This window comes from Artibeus jamaicensis, unplaced genomic scaffold, assembly GCF_021234435.1.
Source record: "Artibeus jamaicensis isolate MK-2021 breed Jamaican fruit bat unplaced genomic scaffold, CSHL_Jam_final contig_2423, whole genome shotgun sequence".
NCBI lineage: Eukaryota > Metazoa > Chordata > Mammalia > Chiroptera > Phyllostomidae > Artibeus > Artibeus jamaicensis.
In genome coordinates this window covers 52,613-76,176 of record NW_026521514.1, presented here as the reverse complement: position 1 = coordinate 76,176, position 23,564 = coordinate 52,613, and the positions used below count along the sequence as shown (strand labels likewise).

General features: G+C 40.0%; 1 protein-coding gene across 4 annotated transcripts in view; it reads right to left on the bottom strand.

The window, feature by feature from the left end:
• Positions 1–23,564, bottom strand: part of LOC119041954 (nuclear body protein SP140-like protein) — a 49,954-nt gene that overhangs the window by 9,445 nt on the left and 16,945 nt on the right. The window contains exons 3-12 of one of the 4 annotated variants that reach the window (XM_037135453.2): positions 23,133–23,301; positions 21,304–21,387; positions 20,681–20,743; positions 16,966–17,049; positions 14,457–14,510; positions 13,724–13,816; positions 10,819–10,872; positions 4,249–4,353; positions 2,077–2,219; positions 882–929 (exon numbers count right to left, since the gene is read on the bottom strand). In XM_037135453.2, coding sequence (XP_036991348.2) covers positions 882–929; positions 2,077–2,219; positions 4,249–4,353; positions 10,819–10,872; positions 13,724–13,816; positions 14,457–14,510; positions 16,966–17,049; positions 20,681–20,743; positions 21,304–21,387; positions 23,133–23,301 — 897 coding nt within the window. The remainder of the gene's footprint in view (positions 1–881; positions 930–2,076; positions 2,220–4,248; positions 4,354–10,818; positions 10,873–13,723; positions 13,817–14,456; positions 14,511–16,965; positions 17,050–20,680; positions 20,744–21,303; positions 21,388–23,132; positions 23,302–23,564) is intronic. The other 3 variants (XM_037135455.2, XM_037135456.2, XM_037135457.2) reach the window with 3 other exon arrangements.

Here is a 23,564-nt window from a genome sequence, read left to right as displayed (position 1 = left end):
CTTTGTCCTGGATCTGCATTCATATTATGTGTGTTTTTTTTGCCTGCATAGCCTTCTTCCACAGAAGAAGAAATAATTTTCACAGGTAGAAAGGAGGCCTGCACAGACCCTGAGGTGGAGCTAAAGGAGGGCATCAAAGTAAACAATTTTCCAGGTCTGTCCCTCACTTAAGCTACATCTATCTTTAAGGATCCCTCCCCAACAGCACCATCCTCATAAAAAATTAGCCAATAACTTCTGCTTGAGAAAAAATTTTGATTGTGTGTATATTTTATTGAAGGATGAAAGAGTATGTAAGTAATCAGAGAAGAAATATGCTCTTTTATCTCATGAAGTAGTATATGGTTTCATATCTGTCCCAAGATAGATGATCTACCAGACGGGTTCATCTGGATGATGGGGAGCAAACATTTTTTCATTAGATTTCATTAAAGTTAGAAAATAGTAACCTTTATCAACAAATCTGGGATTGAGTTGAAGATGACCCTATGACTTTATTAAAAATGTTTTTATGTATTTCATAATAATGTTTGCTTTTACAACTTTGATAACTTTACAAGATTTACATGTGTAGCTAAAACTCAGCTATATGAGATCTATTTTGATGGCTCCTTATCATCTCCATCTAAAATGGTTTATAATCCAGGATAACCTTGCATACAACCTAATGTTCAGTGGAGCAACACTGAAGGCATGCCAAACACACACACACATACATACATATGTACATACATACATAGGTACATAGGTACATAAATAAAATAAAGGCACAGGAGATGAGAAAGAGAAACAAAGTTAATTATGCAACTGAGGAACCATAAAGATGATGTAGTACATATACAATCACTTATGAATAAGAACTTGTATAAAGTAATAATCACCTTGTTTTGGATTTCACGTGTAATGGGAGGTGGACGGAGAAGTCCAAGCTGAAAGAAAAAAGATCCAAGTTGATGCTTAGCCTGTGTTTAAGTTTTGTGATACTGGCATTCCAACCTCCTTATGAATATTTGTACACAAATGTCCAACTGTCATGTCACAGCCCAGCTGTATAACTGAGGAACCATCTCCCTCTCCTTACCTTTTTTCTAGATCCATTCACTGAACCTAGAAATACATCATGGAAAGTATTTCCTTGCTTTTGTGCTTTTTAAAATAACTTTTCAGAGGTTTTCCTTCACAATCTCCTTGGCACCTCTCACCCCCTCTGCATTCCCACCAGTGCCACTGAGACCTGCCTCCTCACACCTGGGCTATATAACTGACATGCACAGGTCCCACACCTACAGGTGTCCCTCCCTCTGTACAATGTTGGGCACATAAAGGAGAAACCCTAGGGGGGTCTATAGAGACAAAGGAAATGTGTGGAAGGATAAGAATAAGAGTGTGAGAAGGGCCTTACTTGAAAGTTCAGGGGGCCCAGGTAAGGGGTGACCAGGGCAGGTCAGGGAACATTCAGACAGGAGTGACTGGGGAGCTGAACATTGCAGGTTGACTATGCATTTCTTGGTCTAAAAGAGTGAAGTCAGTTCAAGTCCCCACGTTGCCTGAAATACTGTTTTAAATATGTCATTTCACACCCCAGGAGACTGTGGTTCTGCCCTGTCCATGTTACAAGTTCAAACTCTTTAGCCTGACATTTAATCCCTCTGCAAACAACCCTAATTACTGGATTATGCTGTATCACACACAATCCATCTACCTCAACTCACAGAGTCATGGTGACTGTGTTTCTGGTGTTTATACCATTCTTTCTCTGGAGTGTGTTCTGCCCACTTTTTTGATTGTAAACTGTCTTCTTTCTTTTAGTGCCAAAAGTTGTCTGCAAGCACCTGGGTCAGAATGAGTTTTCCTTCCCTCAAGCCCCTGCAGCCAACCTGACAGAGTGCCTTTGACAAATGGATGGGTTCCCTTGTTCTGAGGTATGAATGTGGGGCACCTCCTCCTGGGAAAAGAATAAAGTCTGGGGCCTGAAGGCTCCAGCCACAAGTCACCATACATTGGGTGAGCAAACAGTGACCTCATCTTTGACCACAACAAAGGAAGTTACACCTTCTGCCCCTGTCAGTGAAATACCTCCATCAGCCGTTTTAGGGTTTTTCCACCACAGGTCAGGCTGGTCTTCCAGTTACTTGCTTTTTCATAGCCTCCTCTGAGTTCAAATTCCCTGGGAGTGAGCCAGTTTCCATCCTCAGTTCTTATGCACTTCCTTGTGGCTCCTGTAAGATCAGGTACATTGATCCTGACACCTCTTTGTCCTCAGTGCTCAGAGGTTGGCCTCCCACCACTTTGGATCTGATGTCGTACATCTGGGTTCAAGGTCAATAGCAGAAGCCTCTGGCCTCCCCTTCCATACTTCAGAACCCCCAAACCTAGCTTTTAAGTTCCCTCCAAGGAGATTTGCTGCTTTGAATAAAATCTCAAGTGGGGCCCTGCAGCTCACAATGGAACTAAGGCAATATCCATTTACTGTGTTTCAACAGTTTTCTTTGACTTTACCAACATTGTTGAGCAGATATTTTTCCATCCTTGAAATCATGAGTAGCTGATACTAAAATAATTGTGAAATATGAATCAGTAGAAAATTTAACTGATATGCAAAAGATACCCATATACTTAACAACATTATCATTAGATAAAAAGAAATTAAACCACAATGAAATATTACAGTCTAAGCACTAGCATGGCCACTACAAAAAGACAGACAATAGCAAGTGTTGGTGAGAATGCAGAGATTGGATCTCTCAGGGAATTAAACCGGTGCAATATTTTAAAAATACTTTGTTTTATTTCTCAATGAGATAAATATAGAATTACCACATAATCCTTCAATTCTACTCCAGGGTATATACTAAAAAGCATCTTAAAAATATGTTCACAAAAACACTTTATAAAAACAGTATTATTCATGATAGCTAAAGAATGAGAAAACCCTTACTGAAGGATAAATGCAATATTGTATATCCATATTATGGCTCACATATGACAATAAAAAAGAATGAAATATAATACATGGCGCTGTATGTATGAACCTTGAGAACTTCATGCTAAGTGAAGGAACCAGTGACAGAAAGGCAGATGTTATGTGAGTCAATTGAGATAAAATGCTTAAATAGGCTGATTTATCCATAGAAGATAGATTAATTGTTGCTTAGTGTGGGCGATGAGCTGGGGTGGGAATGGGCACTGGCAGCTGACAGGCATTGGGTTTCCTTTAGTGGGGACAAAATGTTCTAAAATTATATTGTGATGATAGTTTTATAATCTTGTGAATGGACAAAATAAAAAAAAACAGTGTATTCTACACTATAAATGGTGAATTATACATATGTGAATTGTATCTCAGGGAAATTATTTAAAAACAATTATGATAAAAATATTTATTCATCTTAGTGTTCTCATAGCCATATCAAAAATAATGTGAGCCCTGGCGGGTGTAGCTCAGTGTCTTGAGCACGGTCCTGTCAACCAAGGGTTGCTGTTTCCATTCCCAGTCAAGGCACATGCGTGGGTTGCAGGCCAGTTTCCTAGTAGGGGAAGCATGAGAGGCAACCACACATTGATGTTTCTCTCCCTCTCTTCCTCCCTCCCTCCCCTTCTCTCTAAAAAGTAAATAAATAAAACCTTAATAATCTGATATGAAGTTCATCATAGAGACCAGAATCTTCAAGTGTTACAATGTTAAAATTACAAAAAACTTTATATCCATATAAAAAAGAACTCTCAAAGTCACAGCAGGAGGCAGACTTGTAATTATTTTCCATTTCTTAGATGGGAAGTTTCAGGCTCAGGAAGGCCCCATTCTTCACAGTGTCACTCTCAGCAGAGATGAGGCTGGAATCAGGTTTTCTGATTCTAAACACTGTGGTCTCCTCATTAAGTCTAATGCTCTGTCCTGGTGGTGATTACCCAGATGGGACACAGGATGTGAACGTGGAGACTGAGGGCCTCTTCCCTGTTATATCTGCTTCAAAGTAAAATGTGCAACATTTCCACACAGAGACTGACATTCCTGCACTTGTCTTTGGTTCTTTGGGCATCCTCACGGGCACTGCCACATGGGGGTGAGCACTTAATATGCACCACTGTTTATGGTGTAAAACTATCATCTTAGGGACCCCTTCCTTCTTTCAAGCCACAGTGGGGCCTCAATTCCTTGAATGACAGGAATTTCACATGGGTAATTCCATTAGTTCATGTAATTCCTTCACAGAGGGGCTGCAAATTAAAGTAAACCTTGAAACCTACCTCGTTCCAATTTTCTCTTAATTAACAGGCCCCTCATCTCTCCACAGGTCACAGGAAGTATTTCAGCACGAAAATTCACAGACACACCTGGCTGCTGTCTTGCCCCTGAAAAAGAAGATTTTTCATTCTGTCTCAATTAACAATTGTACATGGAGAACTTCCTACCATGTAGTTATTGTTTCTACAAAGTCACAGGGGTACTAAGGAAACTTTATTCCACAAATCTCCAGAGTTTCAGAGCCTATTTTTCAGTGACATTTTTGGTACGTAACCACAGAAAGTCTACCTTCATTACATCTCTCAAACCCCCCACAGTCAGAACGCTTTAACAGAGACACCAGTACAACTGGCGCCAGAGGCGCCAGTACAACTGTCTTAGCTCCCCATGTAGTCAGCCCCCTGATTCTTACATGGCAGTGACACTGCTGTCCTGGTAGAAGGCAGCTCTGCAGCTGGGCTCTTTCCCTGCACTTAGGTCACTGGAGGCAAAGTCCCAGACTATGCCTGCCTCTTCCTGTGTGAGCTCTGACTCCTGAGCAGAGAAGACAGTGATGGGGTGAACTAATGGAGATGGTATCTGCCTGCTGTTTGTGTTTACTACTTTGCCTTATTTCTCCCTCAATCAGCTTTCTCCAAATCTGAAAGGGAGACTCAGAAAGTTCTAGACAATCTGCAAATTGCATGGGTGTCTGGACCATTTGTAGTCTGACAATGGTGTGCCCTTTATCAAAGGCTATACCCAATGCTCTGACCATCTAAGTCTAAGACCTCATCTTCCCTTGTCCACACACTTCTCTGTTAGGGCTCTTTGGTCACTGAAGGCAGCTGTCCCCAAGGAAGGCAGAAAGAGCCAGCTTCTTTCTGCATTGTGATCAGGATAAAAGTGAATGGGGGGATTAATGGTGTTAGAGAGAACAACTCTGAAAAATTCTGGATTCTGCTCTGACCCTTGCTGGGAATGATGCCTCATTATTTCCCCAACCAGCCTGAAAGGTGGAGTCATTGGAGTGCCCAGATGATTCAGATTTAGTTTTTTTCACGTGTTTTTGGAAATGCCTTAGCCCTTTTTATGTCTGACCCTTCTGGATAAAAGATTTCAGTGACAGTAGGAGATCATTAAAAGCAAGATAAAGCTGGAGCCAGTGGAATAGTACACACAGGTTTCATAACAGTGAAGGAAGAACAAAGATCCAGGCACCTGAGGAGGAAACACCTAGAAAGGTATTGGAGGTGGAGAGGCCTTACTGATATCTGACATTCAGAGCTGTCCTGAGTCGTCCCTAGAGAATGAAACCACCTGGTCCCGGTCTTTCACCACGTGAATGCTGAGTCTGCCACTCAGCATCTGATCCAAGGAAACAGGGGCTGGTGCCAGCATCTGAAATCCCATGCAGAATGTCTCTGGGCAATGTCCCCCACATAGATTCTTAGTCATTTGGTGGAGGGCTTTGAAAAGAACCAATGTGACCTGGCTGGTGTCATGGACACAAGAGGCAGATTGGATAGATGGCCCTTAGCCAGTGACCTTGCCTTCATCTTGCCCCACTGGAAACTAGAAAAAGTGAACAGAAGCAAAAGCTCATAAGACCTATAGCTGACCAGTGGCCCAGACTGGAGAGCATGTCTGTCCCCTCACCTCCCAACTGATGTATATGCACATCCTTACAGACCTCGACAGTGGTGAACACTTCCCTTTCAGGGCACTGTGTTCACTTGTCTCTCTGATACAAACATGGTGACTTGCACCATAAGAATGATCACAAAATCCTAAAGCAATTACAGTAGAAGGGATTTGGTAAACACTGCAGGAAACAAATGAATGGATTGGGTCTCAGCCACCACTGGTGATATTAATTAGAGTTGCTGGTGGAGTGGTGTCCTCCTGGGGACACTGCAAGACTCTGTTATGTGGGGTGAGCTTGTTGGGAGGTAATTTTCTGTGGCATTTCCATGTGTCTCAGGGTATCTTTTCAAGAAATTTTGATTTAATAAACACTGTTGCAAGCTAAAGTTAATGTTACCTGATTAATATAAAAGAGAGAACATCTCACTCCTGAAATATTCAGGGTAGTGAATTGTCCCTCCTCTCCCGGGGGAGAGCTCCTCAGGTTCCAAGGTGATGGTCACGTTCTGTATCTTCATAAAGATTGGATTTTACAAGAGAATACTTTTATCATAACTCTTAATATTTGTGTATCTCATTGTAAATGATACATTTCATGTCAAGAGACAAAGAAAAGCACTGCAGAAAAGCATTGCAGTCTAGTTAATATGCTGTATGTTGCAGGGATTGGAGAGAAATGTACTGATGCCTGCAAATTGAAATGTTTCAAACCTGAGGATGGTTAGTGGATGGATAGGGAAATGGATAGATGGACAGAAATGTGATAAAGCAAGAACAGTGAGTGTTAATTTTGCATTGATGGAAAGTATTCTGATGTTTATAGTAAAATATTTCAGGTTTTCAGTGGCCCTAAAATTTTCACAACTTGATAGTTGAAAAATAATATTTTGGTAAGAAAAGTAGCTATTAAGCAAAAAATGAAAGATGAATTACAAAAAAGAAATAATCACCCATGCAATACATTCTGAAAGACAACCAATAACCCTATTGGCATACTGAAGAGATATTTCTATTTAAAAATTCTTTCAAATCGAAGGCACATTTGCACATATAACACTGGCAGGTTTGCCACATAGACAGCCTACTAAAATAAACAGGTATTAATTCTACTAGACACAAAGTAAAACCAAAGGAAAGAAGCAATGATAAGTGTATAATATGATGAAAACTTCTTTTGAAGAAATATTGACTACAAAATGACAATAGTTTCTAAATTTATGACTGAAAGGAAGTAACAAAATGTTAAACAATAATGATGGAGATTAGAGGTTCTGTTGAGAATATTCGTGCTGAGATCAATGACTCGTTTGAGATTAGGGCATAGTTGAAGAGACTGCAGAAATTCTATCTCCAAGTTCCAAACTAGAAGAGAAAAATGATGGAATATGGAATTATATCTCAATCAATCAGAATGATTGAAATTATATCTCAATCAATCAGAATTTTTCCTCAATCAATGAGGAAAAAAGAGAAAACGAACCCAAAGAAATGGTTAACAAGAACATAGAATACATAAGTTCCCATATATCAGGAATCATAATAATAATAAAATCATATTAAAGGATCACATTTATCAGAGAAGGTTGAAAGAGGCAAAGTGTCATTATGAGGCTCAACATAAACTGCCTGGGGGACTTAATGAAAAGGCAGTGAAATACATAAAACATAAAAGTTAATGTAATAATACTCCCAAGCTGAATAAAGATTTGAAAGCAAAAAGTATTAAGAAGGATAAAGAATAACACTGGGTAATTATAAAGAAGAAATTAAAGTAAGTAATAACAGTCAGGAATAGCCTCAAAGTACTTCAAGTAAAAAAAAAGAACAGGAGGAATTGTCAAATACACAGTCAAGTGGGAGCATTTACTACATCTCTATATGACATGATGGGACATGAACAAACTCACTGACCGTGCATCCAGGAGATTAAACAACCAAGTTGTGCTTCATGAAGAGAATGTATATGGGGAGAAGCCAGATCACCAAAATAGTTCAAATGTGCATATTTTAAAGGGACAGAAAACATTTATAAATATGGATCACACATGAGATTCCAAAGGAACTTTCAACAAATTTTTAAGAGCTAAAAGAGTCAATTCTTCATACTGTATTCCAGCTATCTACTTTTAATTTCTCATTTACTAACAGAACATCTGCATTCTTGGAGATGTCAGAGTCCAGACAAAATACCATAGTTCATAACCTCACTGATAGCTGGCAGGACCACCTGTATCGGATGTGATGAGTAAGATGTGGGAAGTGGGGAACTTTAGGAAAGCCTCTCACAAGAGGGACAGGTCTCTGAGGGAGGGTAGAGCTTGCTCTTCTCCATTTCTCCTAAGGGCCTAGAGCACGTCTAGGTGGCTGCATTCAGCAGGCACCTTGGACAATGACGTGATCTTCAAAGTGGCTAAACAGAAAGAAAGAGGAAGCTACCAAATACACAGGGCCTAATACAGCTAAAACCATTTTGGAAAAGAGAAAGAGAATTATAGATCTTAGTGCATGATTTTAGGACTCATAATAAAGCTGTTGTAATCAAGAAAATAGAATATCGACCTGAAGATAGACATATAGGAAAATAGAACAGAAAAAGAAATAGAGAAATACATCCCTAGTTGTATGGCCAAATGACTTTTGCCATTAGCCAAAACGTAAAAGCAATTGATTCAATGTAAAAGGATAATCTTCAGTAAATGGTGCAGGGTCAATAGGATATCTATATGCTGACCGCCAAAGGCCTTACTTAATGTCATGTGCAAAAATTAAACAGCTGAAACTGGATATCAGACACCAGTCTGATAGCAGTCAGAGGGGAGGGAGGATAAATGGACTGGGTGGAAGAAGGGGAAGGGATTACCTAACAGACATATATGCTTAACACACAGACACACACAACAGTGTGGTGAGGGCCAGAGGGAAGGAGGATGGGTGCTGGGTGGTGGTGGATAAAGGCAGGAAATGGGGACGTCTGTAATAGTGTCAACAATAAAAATAAAGGTAAAAAAATAAACACATTGCAGATTCTGGGATTGTGCATGGATAGCTCGGTTTCTGTTGGTATAAAATTCTCAAGAACTGAATAGGTCTCCCATGTATGTCATGGGGATCTGCACCATTAGACAAAAGGCTCCTGCACAGATCTTGTCTACATAACCACATACCAATTTTTGGCTTCTGCTGAGATGGCTGAGGGGATCAGTAAGTCACACGCATCATCTCATCACTGAATCTTTCTGTGACTGACACTCTGACTTTTTCTTACTTCTGAGGTTCCAGCAAAAAGTCATTATGCCACATTCTTGGTCATTCTGCAGAGCACACTTAACCTGACAGTGAATTTCAATTTTAGCATCTTTTGCAACCTGAGTAAGCTAGCAATAATCCAAACCATAAAGTCCTGATTCCTTTTTTTTTTTAAAGAAAAACAGTTCATCATCACCAAGCCCTTATTATATGAAATGTTAAAGGGACTTATCTAAGAAAAAGAAGTTAAAGAAACATGAACAGTGAAAGGACAACAAACTCACAGTTATTAACAACCACACCTAAAACGAAAGCAAACTAAAAGGACAGCTAGATCAGGAGTGGAAACATAGAAATGAAGATCTCAAGGAGGGTTAGCAACAGGGCAGTGGGAGGAGGAGATGGGGGGAGAAGGTACAGAAAATAAGTAGCATAGACAGTAGAAAGAAAATAGATGGGGGGGGCAAGAATAGCATGGGAAATATAGAATCTAAAGGACTTGAGACACATGGTCATAAACTAAAGCGGGGTAATGGTGGGGATGGGGGGGTAGGGTGGAGGGGAATGAAGGGGGGAATAGAACAACTGTAACAGCATAATCAATTAAAAAAATAAAAATTAAAAAAAAAAGAAAAACAGTTCTCCCCTCAGTTTATCTTTCCTCTCACATTTTATTTTAAGCAGCAAAAAGAAAACTGCTACATTCCTATCTCCTAGAAATCTCTAGAAAGTTCTGCTTTCCACATATCTACAGAACAGGGTTTCCCTATGCCTTCAGTCATTTTATAATAAGGATCTTCTTCCAATTCCCAAACACATGTTTTTTATTTCCTTCTGACCCTCACCAGTCACACCAATAACCTCTACATCTGTGCTGTTGAGGATAATTTATATTTCCTGAGAGAGGATAGGTTTTCTTTCCCAGATCCTTCTCTCCTTCTGAGTCCTTTCTAGATCTGCAGCATCCACATATCTAAGGACAAATTGCTCAAGGCCATGTAGGCTTTTACAAATCATTGTATTTAAATCCTTCCAGCCTCTGCTCACTGCACAAAGACACTGACAGATTTTTAGGATTGTTTTATAGCCATAAGGCACTTATCAGAGCCAAAGTCTGTATTATATCTATATTTCTGCCATAACAATTTACTACAAATAATGGATTAAAACAACAGGAATGTATCATATTACAATTAATGTCAGTAAGAATTCTGTCAATGACTCCCTGGGATAAAATCACTTTTTTAGCAGGCCTTCATTCTTTTCTAGAGGCTGTAGGGGGATAATTTGCTTTCTTGATTTTTCCTGCTTCTTAAGGTCCCCCACATTCCCCGATCCCTCCTCCATCTGCAGAGCCAGTGATATTGCACTTCTCTGACGGTTCCTCCATAGTCACTTCTTCTCTCCATAGCCAAGAAAGGCTTTCCATATTTTAAGGGCTCTAGAGTATATTGGCATCACCCAGGTAATCCAGGGAAATCTCCCCCATTTCAAGGTCCCTAGTTTAATCACATCTGTCAAGTTCACTTGCCATGTGAGCTAACAGATTATAGGTTTCAGGGATTAGGCCATAGACATCTTTGAGGGAACATCATTGCTCTGAATATAATATTGTAAATAATAATAATAATAATAATGAAACTCTGGTGTTTAAACTAATTTCTCACATTAAAAGTAAGTAAAATTTTATTCACTCTTACTTCTTCTTTTCTTGGGGTTTGGTAAGGCAGACTTGTTTCCAAGATCCATGAAACCTGGAAAATAACAGATGGTGGTGAGAAAACAGAAATGAATAAATAAAAGTTACAGGTCTTGGGATGGCTCATCCTGCAGAAGATCTAAGTATATGAGTATAAGGATGTCTGATTTCTTGAGAACTAAGAGTGTGGAATGGGCCCTGGGTCTTGTTTAATTTCTCAACATGACTTTGAAATATACCTTAAATGCCTCTGTACTTCGGTTTATGCAGGGATTGCAACAGGTATTCTATCCTGTCCAGGTCCTTTAATGAGGTGTCAGTGCCCCCTCAGCTGGGTCCCCAAAAAGCAGGCCTATTCAGTATATAGGTGTCACCCAGGTATACTTTTATTTGAACGCAAATGCACTTGTGCCATTGACCTCTTATACCAATCAGCAGCCCACCAAATGCATTATATTTGTTGTGTACCATCTAAAATTCCAACAAATCACTACTTTTTATTTAAAGGAAAAAACAAGAATATCTGAATAAAGCTACTGTAACCGAGAAAGCTATTAGTTATCTTTGCTCTTAGGTTTCTTTCCATTGCCTATTCCCTCAATAGGTATGTTTTCAATATCCACAGGGTTTGGAAGCAAAGGAAAATACAGCCAATCTTCTATAACTGAAAGAATGGTAAATCTTAATGACTCTTCACATAGTTGAAGGATTTGGGACATAAAGATGTGCTGATGCTCATTTCTGTCTCTACTCATCTAAAGGAAGGAGATTGCTACAAAATAAAGCAAGACTCACAATCCTTCATCCCAGATGTGAGATCAAAGAATTCTTGAAAACCAATGGTTTTTCATAGGTTTGCAGCTAAGTCACTTGGCAGGGAAGTTGGACTTAGCTGCCATGAGTCCATGTAGAATCTTTAATTTATCACACTTGGTGTGAATTCACACAATTTGTTGCAGTAACATTGACATATTTGAGAATAAGATTTTGCCCCAGGCACTGTTGGGGTCTTTTGTAACATACAGGATATAAATCACAGCTTTCTTCTAAAATAATAAAACCTGACTATTTTACATCTGCATTCAGAGGTTTTGAATAAAGGTAACACTCCATGTGATTGTGTAAAGATCCTGAAAACCTCATAGATACAGGGAACAAACTAATGACTCCCCAATGGTGAAATCAGGGAGCAATGATTATCTGGCCTAACTTTGAGTCTGTTGTAAACATAAAAAGATACCCTTTTTGGCAAAGCCATGTTGAAACATGACTATATAGGCCCATGTCATGTTGAGGGTCATCTGTCAAAAGCTATAAATGGAACTTAATGGTCATAACCAAAAACCTTTCCTTGTGTCCATAACTAGAAAATAATTAGAGTCTGTTGAATTATGAACAGGTTTGTGACAAAACTGATCATTAGCTGACTGTCCAGCTGTCTCTGTTCTGTACAGAACAGGCGCTGAGTATGTGAACATCACTATGTGATCTAGTACTTGGGGGGATGGCATGCTTCTGAGCATGAAGTAAGTAAGGGCACCCTGCTGTCCTGCTAGAGCCATCTGATTTTCTTTTTTTAAAAATTTTATTTAGTTATTTTTCAAGTAGAGTTTTTTGTCTATTTCTTCCATCCCAGCCTCCCCCGCCTTATGCTCCCCACCTGCCTCCCATTTCCACCCCCCTTAGTTCTCATCCCTGTGTCCTTCATATTTGTTCCTCCAAATCCCTCCTTTTTTTCCCCTTAAATTCCCTTCCCACTCTCCTCTGGTCACTGTCCCCTTGTTCTCTATTTCAGTGTCTTTGTTTTTATTCTGCTTGCTTGTTTGATTTGTTGTTTAGCTTCCTGTTAAAGGTGAGGTCATATGGTATTGTCATTCAACATCTGGCCTATTTCACTCAGCATAATGCTTTCCAGTTCCATCCATGTTGATGCAAAGAGTAGTAGTTCCTTCTTTCTCTCTGCTGCATAGAATTCCGTTGTGTAAATGTACCACAATTTTTTGATCCATTCATTTACTGATGGGCACCTAGGTTGCTTCCAACTCTTGGCTATTGTAAATTGTGCTGCTATGAACATTATGGTGCATAGGTTCTTTGAAATTGATGTTTTAGGATTCTTAGGATATAATCCTAGCAGTGGAATTGCTGGGGCAAAAGGCAGGTCGATTTTTATTTTTCTGAGAATATTCCATAGTGTTTTCCATAATGGTTGTACCAGTCTGTAATCCCACCAACAGTGAACTAAGGTCCCCTTTTCCCCACAACCTCTCCAACATTTGTTGTTGGTTGAGGTTGTTCATGCTTTGTTTATGACAGCCATCCTGACCAGTGTAAAGTGGTATCTCATTGTGGTTTCAGAGCCATCTTGTTAAGCCTGAATTTAAGTGATTTCTTTCTTTGCAGTTTTATTTACTTTTATTTTTTATTGGATTGATTGGGGTGACATTGGTTAATAAAATTATGTAAGTTTCAGGTGTAGGATTCTATAACACATCATCTGCACATGTGTTGTGCATTCACCACCCCAAGCCAAGTCTCCTCCCATCACCATTTATCCTCCTTTACTCTCTTCTACATATCCCCACCTACTTCCACCTAGTGATCACCATACCGTTTTATTTGTCTATGTATGAGTTTTTCTTTTCTTTTCTTTCTTCTTCTTTTATCTGCTTAAACCCTTTTTTTACCCAGCCCCTTTACCTTCTCCCATCTGACACCTGTCTTTTTTTCTCTGTATCTCTGAGTCTGTTTCTATTTTGTTAGTTAATTTTGTTCTTTGCAGTCTTCACGGTGGCCACATGAGAACAAGGCAGCACTGTGCTCCCACAAGTGAGGTGTGCTCAGAGGAACAGGAGCCCTGACCTCAGACTCCTGCCATCCTGGAGCCCAGCGATGGTGGTCCTTACCCTCCTGGTCAGCACCACTTCTCACTGCAGAGCCTCCGGCTTCTGGGAGCTTCTCCTTTGCATTGAACCCCGAAGATGCTTCAGGAGTTCTCACTGCAGAAAGAGCAAGTGTTCCTTGAAGGTCTCAGTGTGTGACAAGGAACTCAGTAAAAAAGTTGGGAAGCTCTGAAAACACAGGGTAGCTTGCCCCTCCCTCAACCCCTCATGACCTGCCTTTTGTATTCACTGGACCTGTAGGTCAGTACTTTATCATCACTGTTCCCTGAGCCTGGGGTGGAGATCTTTCTCTCTCAAGTGCTCCTCTGCATTTTCTTGGCCCTCTGCATTCTGCACTGCATTCTCTTCCTTCCTTTACATGTAACTTTATGGATTTGTGTTTGTGTCTGTAACTGTGTTAATTATTAGCTCTGCTTCTTTCCTAAGGCGGGCTTACAAATTTGGCATTGAAGAAGGCAGATCTGTCACTTGGCTGCTTCCCAGGATTACTTTGTGAAATAGAGTCCTGACCCTCCCCTTAAATTCTACTGTGTTTGGGACATTGACCTCTTTCGGTTTGTTCCTTTTTTTTGGTCATAGCAACCAGGCTAATTAATATAAAAGATAAAATATGAACTATCTTAAATTAAAATAAATTTATATTTTACTATAAAAGGTATAGCAAAGAATTAGAAGAATTTTTTTTGTAGAAAACACTGCTCATTTGTAACCATGAAAAGTTGTTAGTTGCTCCTACCTCTTTTTCCAGTTTTGTTTTCAGATGTAGATGACCTTCTTAAGTTCATAGACTCTATAAAGTAAGAGGAGGAAAACAGTTATTTGTTAGCAACAGTCTTACATAATCCATGATAACTCACACAGCAGATAGGGTTTGTGATCATCTCAATTTTGAAATGAGCATTTTCCTCTTTCCTTGAACTGAACCCAGTTCTGGTGCCCACAGTCATAATACTGGATTCCTGACAGGCTCTCCTCTTTACTTCTATATGTGAATTTGTAAATGATCTTCAAACATTACCTCCAGTTTCCTCATCTGTAATACTGAAATAACCTAGTTATCCTGTCTGTATCCCTGTAAAGGTATTTGTGAAAACAAAATGAACCTATCTTCACAATAGTACTGTGAAAAATCAAAATGTAAGCCAATTGTGTAAGTATTATTTGGGTTTGAGAATTACTTCTCAATTGGTCTGAGCCACTTTTTTCATCAATAACTAAATAGCAGCACCAATGACTCTATGAAGACTTTCCAAGTTTTGTACTAATGAGAATATTGTTAGGAAATTGTGAAATACTATGCTTACTACTCTCTGTAGAATATAAAACATGTTGATACAGATGAAGTATATTTTTCAATCTCTAGCTATAATCAATATGACAGTGTGTAGTAAAAAAGACTGTCATTTATCAGTTTAGTGTATTATTGCTATGTTGCCATAATACCAATTGATTGGACTCATCCAGTTGAACAATAGTTCATAATGTCCTTTTTCCCTCTTTTGTATTCCAATAGGGTCAAAGACATTAAATGCTAATAGTGATGCCCTAGAAGTAATTGAATCAATGCATATGTAAGAATAAGGTTTGTTGGGAAGACAGAGCTCTGGATTTGGACTCTGGATTTTGTTGTCCAGAAATATGTCTTATCTGGTGCATTTTAGAATCATGAACAGGTGACTTTGTCTTTCCCCTTTCCTCCATTCTAAGGAGTCAAGGTTATTGATCCCTGCACAGAAGAATAGGATTCACTAGGTGTCTCAGTGTGTGGCCACGGAGACAATTCAACAGGAAATTCTCTAATACACTGGGGAATATCTTGAAAATCCATGTATATGATGGCCTTTGCATAGGCCACCTGCACTGCTCTTCTAGGTCATCTGCCTTGTAGGATATTGATGCTCCTTTCCCTGTCCCCAGAGCAGAGACAATTCATTGCTCTCTTTGAACCTGTCCTTCCTATACCTCTCTCTCTTCCTCCTCCTACCCCTTCAATTGTCATTTCACAATGTACTCATTGGCTGTTGCTTTGTAAGCAGGCCTTGGATACTTTGTGCTGAAGGTAGAGAACCTCCTATACACTGTGGTGCCCCTTCAATCTTTTGAAAGGCTGAGACAAAAAGATTATATATCTTTTTTTGTGTCTGAGCCATAGACCTATGTTTGGATCACCTTTCAGTGCAGTTTGCCTACACTGAGACACAAGTCAGAAAGTACACTCCCTAAAAACTGAAGCAAACTTACATTATACATTGATAGATATAAGAAGCTGTCAGAACAAAAGTATTACTTGCAATATTGTTCTTTTGTAATGTCAAGAGCAGGGAATATTTTTATTTGTTTTTAGAATCTTGACTTAGTGTGTTTTCCTAAGTAGACATGATTACAATATCCTCTGAGGAAGTAAGAATGGAAAACCAATCTCCAATTTGTATGCTGAAGAGCTACAGATCTAATGATTACTCATGCTGTGCATAGAATTGAGGAAACCACATTTTGGTAATTGTTTTGAGCTCTGGGTTTGCAAGGGAAACAACACAGCATCCAGCCTGCTAGTCTTGTCTTTCTCTTTTTCTCCATGAGACTTTGAGGAAGACCTTGAAACATTCATGTGATTGTGTTTCCTCATCTAGAAACCAGAGTAGGACTGTCCATCCTGTTTACCCCTCAGGGTTTCTGTAAAGGAAAAAGTAAGACAATATTTGCAAAGGTCCTTTGAAAAGTCACTGTATGTTCATAACTTGCTGAAGAACTCTGTCAAAAACAATGCTTTGGGTGTCAAAATTCTTATCCATTTCTGCTAACACTAGATAACTGAAGGAATTGGCCCTTGACACTACTCAAAGTTTGTGACCTGATGACAATATGGCCTCCCAATAAACATATACTTAGCATTCTTTTCTCTATGGAAACCACTGTAAAATCCAACCAACACTTTAGAGTCATAGACTTAGTTTTCAGGCAAATTCATTACTTTGCTAGCCTATTTTTACTATATAATCAATAGATAGATGCATAGGTTGATTAATAGGACGTATAAATAAATAGGCCCCATTTTCAAAAAACATAAACATAATGAATTTTTATCTCCTTGGGCATTCCCTAAAGGTTAAGTAAAATAAATGCAGAGAGCCAGATTCCAAGATAAACTGGATCCATACTGCATCATGAACTCACCACATGGCCCAGGAAAGAGTTGCTCTTAATTCAGGTCCTGCAGCCCAAGCCTTGAGCTCCCACCTCCTTACCTGGTTTTCTTTTCAGTGCTGAGGTGGAAGCTTTGGGAGGCTGTTCTTTGTTTCTACGTTCCACAGAGTCCTCACTGCTGGTCACTGCACAGAGGACAAAATCCCCTTAGAGTTTCAGGGAGGTTCCAAGGAGCCCACTGATAGGAAACCTCATGACCAGAGCACAAGGAAGACCTAGAAGCTAAGTTAACTCAGGTCCCCCTGGTCTGTGCCCTAACATGTGTGGCCTGCAGGCTGCTCCAGGTCCTACTCAGAAGGTGTGAGATTCAGGCACAGAGGGCAATTGTGCTCATTCTTCAGTGATTCTTACCCCACAGTCACCCTGTCTCCTACTTCCACCCTCACTCTACCTCTGATCCCCACCCTCATTCTGTCTCTTAACTTTGCTATTACTTCCACCCCCATTCTATCTCTTTCTTTCATTCTTATTTTAATTTTCACTTCCTCTTGGTTTAGCCTATTTTTGCTTCTAGTGATGGTATCCCTTTATATCTTTTGTTGTCTTCCTCTGTCTTTTTAAAAATCTCCTTTCATGAATATCTTGGCTCTCTGAATTATTTGCCTTGAACATAGAAAATACTTTCTGACATCAACACATAAATGTACCTTTTCTTTTTTATATTTTTTCAATTACAGGGCACATTTTTCTGTTGAACGTGCTACATAAGGCACTGATCCCCTCCCTTCCCTACCTCTAACCCAGGCCACCAGCACAGCCTCCATAGGCCATATGATGTGCTTCAGACCCCTGCCTGCTACCATGATTCACATCACACATTCTTCCAGTCAATGTTGCCTATTATATCAGATGCTGGGTTAAAGTTAGCCCTTGTTTGGGCTTTCTATTCATCTCCTGAATTAAAAAATGACTTTTCCTTCATTATATCCACAAGATCTACAGAGCAAGAATTGATCAGTTTCCATGATGGGGTAGCTCTGCTCCTGAACCTAATTACAATTAAGGAAGAATTTTGTCTGTCTCCCCAAAGGAAGTGAGCACCTTCACTACAATTAAGCCCTTCTCCCTTTAATTCCACTGGGTTTCATTATTATTTTTTACTTTTATTTCTACTTTTCAAGTAGCAGCCTATTTTTATCTGAGAGGGTTCCAGGGCCACTTTGATCACTGTGGACATCTTACCTTCTCAGGGGTGTCAGGAGCAGCCCACTGTTCCCTCTTTGGGGTGACTGTCTCCTCCAATCAGACAATGCTTGGTCCTCTCCCTGCCAGTTCTTCATTCATTGTCCTTTACTCACTTCAACACAGGTATCTTTGTGTCTCCCTTCCCAGTTTTTATTTATTCATATTCATTTCTTGCTGTGTCTTTGTCTCCTTAAACTATTTTCTACATTTTTATCATTGCCCACCAGGGCCAACAGGGTCTCAGGTAAAGCAAAGAAGGTACACAGGGCACAAGATGTCCTGAGGGTGAGCTCCTCCTTACATGTGTCCCAGGGTCTTCTTGCCTCACCCTAGTCCTGGCCCTGCTGTCCTACCCTATTTTTTAGTTTATCCATTCTGTTATGTTTCCTACTTTCTCCTATTTTCTTTCTGTCTCTTCATTAGTTTTTGACCCATAAACCCCTCATCTATGTCAACTTTGTCTTTCTTTGTAATTTCTTCCTGTCTAGCATTCTAGTCATCACTGCAGTCTATTATCAGGTGGAGCTGTACAAAGACCATATATGATTCATAGATATTTTATTTGCTTTCTTTATCAATCAGGGTCCAACCAGAAAATAGAAACTTATGTAATCTTTTAGACCAGAAGGAATTTAATCCACTTGAACAGAGTACAGCCAATGGAAGAGCTGAGAATTCCAGCCCCAAAATGGTGAATACAAAGCTATGGAAGGGATCAAGGGTGAGATCATGTGCCAAGGCTGTTGAGTAGCTAGAAAGGGGATCATGTTTGCCTGTCTGGTGGAAGACAGAGTCATCAGAGTTGCTGCTGCTGCCAGAATTGTTGCCCAAGACAGTGAATGAGAAACATGAAGCTTCTCCCTTGCTCCCACTCTCCAGTATCTTGCTAGTGGGACCCAGGTTAGGAACCCAGCAGGAAGCAGTAGCCAGTGAGCTGTCAAGCAATTCTGCATGGGTCTGTGTCCAGAGACAAAGGGCAGATTGGAGGAAGAAACAATAAGGTCCTGGATAAACTACTCAGGACCAGCATACACTCTTCCCCACACTGAAGCTCTCTCACTCATTACTGATTCCACTGACCCACCCCACTCTCTTCCCACCAACATCAATACTGTACAAATGGAAAATATTTTATCAGTGCAGCTTCCATTATTTTTTCTACTGCTCTTTTCCCAAACAAAGTACTTAATGTAGAGATGATTTAAAATTTAATTCCCACAATTTTAACATAGAATATTGGCCTTGGGACATGTTTTATGTTACATCAAGTTCCTTGGAGCCTCTCCTGGGGTCAGGGGGCACCAGACACAGTGTTATCCTCGCCTGTGCATGTCACAGTCAACTGATCCTGCTAGGTCAGATTTTAGGTGTATTTAGTGGTGGTTTGTTGCACGTTATTTGGGTTATAATGTCATTCTTCCACCCAACACCCCCACCTCCACATTAAACTTATTCTCTGGTCATTACTAGTCACAATTCCTTCCTCTCAACCCTTCCTGTTCCCACCAGCTGCACTGGTAGATGAACTGCTAGGAATATGCTTTGATGAATGTTGGATGCATGTTAAGTGTTAACTGTTTTACTAAATCTAATTTACTAGAAGTATCATGATGCCTTTAAAAATCACTCTATTTTATAAAAAATGCTAATTCATAATATTCTTTATGAAGTAACACATCTCACACAAGCTACAGTATTATACCTTCCATGGTGCAGGAGGTTCCCTGAGTCTCCTCCTGTCACTTATTTCTAAAGAAGAGTCAGGGAATAAAGGCATAAATTTATTATACACTATCGTGATATAAGGATGGGAAACCTGTGGTCCTCAATTTATTTTCTTGGGCCTGAGGTTGGTATTGCTTTGATCGCTGTTCTACAGCCTGGGGGGTAATTAAATAGACCATGGGCATCTGTGAGAAAAGAAGACCCCACAGTTTACTGTATAGATAACAGTTTAGACTCTGGCCCAATACTAATAATGATGATCATAACCATAGCAATATTTAAAAATGCTTGGAACACTGATGAAGACTGAGGAAATGTTAAGAGTTGTAAACAGTGGTTATTGTAATATGTGTTCAGAGGCCCATCTGGTATTTTCGACCAGTGTCTGGTCCACTGTCCTGGGAATGATAGGAGCGGGTTTGCACGGGAGGCACATGGTGCTGTGTAAAGGTTTCAACAGGTGAGGGACTCTACCCCCAAGGAGCACAGTCATCACTGCTAACCTGTCTCCTGTAGTACAGGCCACCTCAGGATGTAAAATCATCAGCTGAGGCCACAACCTATTAAAGCAAGACAGATGCAGAGGCCATGAAGCCAGGCACATGGACAATAGGTCCCAGAGCTGTCAGTAGTTGGCAGCAAGCACATGTGAGAATGAGAGGACCAACACTCCCAGGCAACTCAGTGTATAAAGACTCTCTTCTCTAAATATTTGGAGACATAGCACATGCCAAGATGGACAATTCTGGGCACTCCATACTAAAGAGAAGCAGCCCACTCACCACAGCCTATTGCAGAAAGGGACAAGATCATCAAAGGATCACAGAACAGCAAGAAGAAACAGACCTGTGTAATTAGACTGATCCGGGAAGAGCCAGGACAGGCTTGGATATGACTTTCCACCAGTTCCTGAGGGAAGAAATTAGGACTTATTTGAGAAATTAGGACTCACTATGTCATCCATGAGCTTCTTGGTAATTAGTAATGGCTTGTCTTTTCAGCCACAGCCATAGAAAACTTGTTTTGTCCCCAGAGATACCCCAGACTGGTGGTCTTACTGGACCTCCCCAGCCTGCTTCACACACAGCCTCCCTCTGCAGGCCTGTTTACTCTGCTTTGTGGGCCTTTTTATCAGAGTTCAGCAACTGATTTTCCTTCACTTCTCTAGCTTTTGGTATTTTTCTTTCTGCATCTATTTCCCTATTTTCACCTCAAGTGTTTTGTCCTTTTCAGGAGTTTATCAGGGAGTGTACAGGGTTTACAACATGGGCTGTGGGTTCAGAAGGCCTGGGTTCATACAGCTTACTTGACCCCAAGCCAACTGCATACATTGTCTGTCTGGATTTTAGTCTCTTTTTCTGTAAATGGGCACATAGTGATACTTCCACCCAAAGGGCAGCGGTGGGCACTAAGCCCACTTCTCCTTTCTTCTTAGCAGAAGAGAATCCTTTTTACTTGTTTGTAATCACCTTGTTCAATTCTCAGTTGAGTATTACGGTTCTCCGCACTCTCATCTCCAACACTTGCTTGACAAACCATTTTCTTTAAGATCTCTGAAAAGAGAGAGAACAGAAGTTAGAGATCTCAATCAGAGTGCAGGGACATCAAGTGTGCACATTTAGGAATTTTCAGCCTTATGGTCACTCAGAACTCAGTGAGTCCCAGTCCTCATGGTCAAGTCTCACAGCCTCCACATCCTCATGGTCAAGTTCCACACCCTCCCTGGTACAGAAAAGAGAACCCCCCAAAAGGTCATCCTTATGTTACTCACACAGAAAGGAGTCACTCAAACGTCAGGATAAAGAAGTGGTACAAAACATCATGAACTTGTTATGTATGTAAGAAAAATTACAGATGTCTGGAAAAGCATGTGTCAAATAAAAAGTGGAAGTGAAGTGTGTTTTCTGACCTCTTCAAACTGTAAGGAGAAAATAACAATTCCCTTGCAAGAAGGACGAAGATTCTGTAAGTGAATGCACGTATAAACATGAAAACACAAAAACTTTAAATAAATTGGTGGTCAAGAGAAGGGTGGAGTTTACTGGGTCAGGAAGATGAGCACTTCCCAAAGAGATAGCAGAGGACACAGGAAGAACTAGGAAGACCTCCAGGATACCCAATTCTCAGGAGACTGTCTGAAGCTGCCAGGAGGGGTTGGATATTGTGGCACTGGAGGACGTCTCAAGAGTTCTGGACCAGAGCCTGGGAGGCTGCCAAAAAGGTGAGACCAGTGCACCAGCTGAGTGTTTTTCCCATAGCATCTTCACTACTCAGTTCATATAATTTTTTCCTGTGAATTCTCTATTCTTATTGGGAGACCTTGGTGGATAATAAACTGTGTTGAAACAGAAATTTTTCTGGCAAGTCAAAACAAAAGTTATAGAAAGAAGAAATCACAATGAGCTATAATCATTTTTAAATCATTGGCCGGACAGTTTGAACCACAAATTCAGACTACAGTTAGAAATTACACATTGTGAGTCGCAGGAAAAAGTGGTGAATCAATCACTTTTGTGTGGTAGAGTTTCTGGCAGAGAAATTAATTTTGAGATTATGTGATTAATGTTTGTGTCACTCCTTGTGGAGAAAGTGCTAATATAGCCATTATCTTTGTTTAAGGGCCAATTTGATCTAGGTTAATTTTCTTGCTCATTACAAGAAATGGTTACTTTTATTGTTCATTACTCTGGACACCTGATAAAGGTGGTTCTCTCTTTTCTGTATTACCAGATCAACAGTGGGGTTAGGCTGAAAAATGACCCATAACTGGACTCAGAAGGACTCCATGTAAACTATAAGCCTCCAATGTGGTGACTCTTGTAACTCAGTTGTCTCTCATGGGGTCCATGAAAGTAATCACTACAGAGTTGTTACATGAGACATTGAGTCCCCTGGTCATGATGCTGCTAAGGCAGGTGGATTCTGCACCCACAGCTGAGTTGTCAGCTGAGGCAGAGACTAGTGTACTTGATGGTGTGCTATGTGGACACGTGCAAAAAGAGCAGCAACTGATGACGCCTTACTCAAATGCAGTGCTTGTTGTCATTTGTTCTTCAAAGTAAATCTGATGTGATTGTGACTCTAAATGTTGTGAGAGTTTAAATGCTTAGTTAAGCAGACATCTAGGTGTATTTTATACTGTAGTCACTATACCAAAAGCTTCCAGAAGGCTCATGATGTCTGTATTCTTAATTGCTATGTCACCTCAGACCAGCATCATGTGTGACGCATGCTCAAAATATATTTGTCAAAAAAAACTTGCCATGAACATTGAAAGGAACTCTATAAACCTAATTACCATGTCTGAAGCCTTCACAAATGCCATTTAAATCAGGGTAGTTCTTCATGATGACCTTGCTGAACAAGATTTCCAGAAGTGGCAGGTGATGTTTCTCCTCCATGTTATCCAGGACTCCATACACCACTTTTGGTATAGTTAATGGGTTTTTATAAGATTTCTTAGATGCCTTAAAAATAGTGAATGGGGACATATGAATACAGAGTTTTAAGTTACAGAAGAGCCCTAGAAAGTGATTTCATTTTAATGTATTATAATTCTACATAGGTGTCTTCTCATGTACAGTTTAGAAATTTCCTCATATTAGTGTAGCTACAAATAAGTAAATCTTTTTTCCTTAAAAATATGCAATTGTGTATCTGTTCTCATCACTCTCATTTATATTAGATGGAAGGAGGAGCAATTTGGAAAACACAAGTTGGTTCAAAGTTA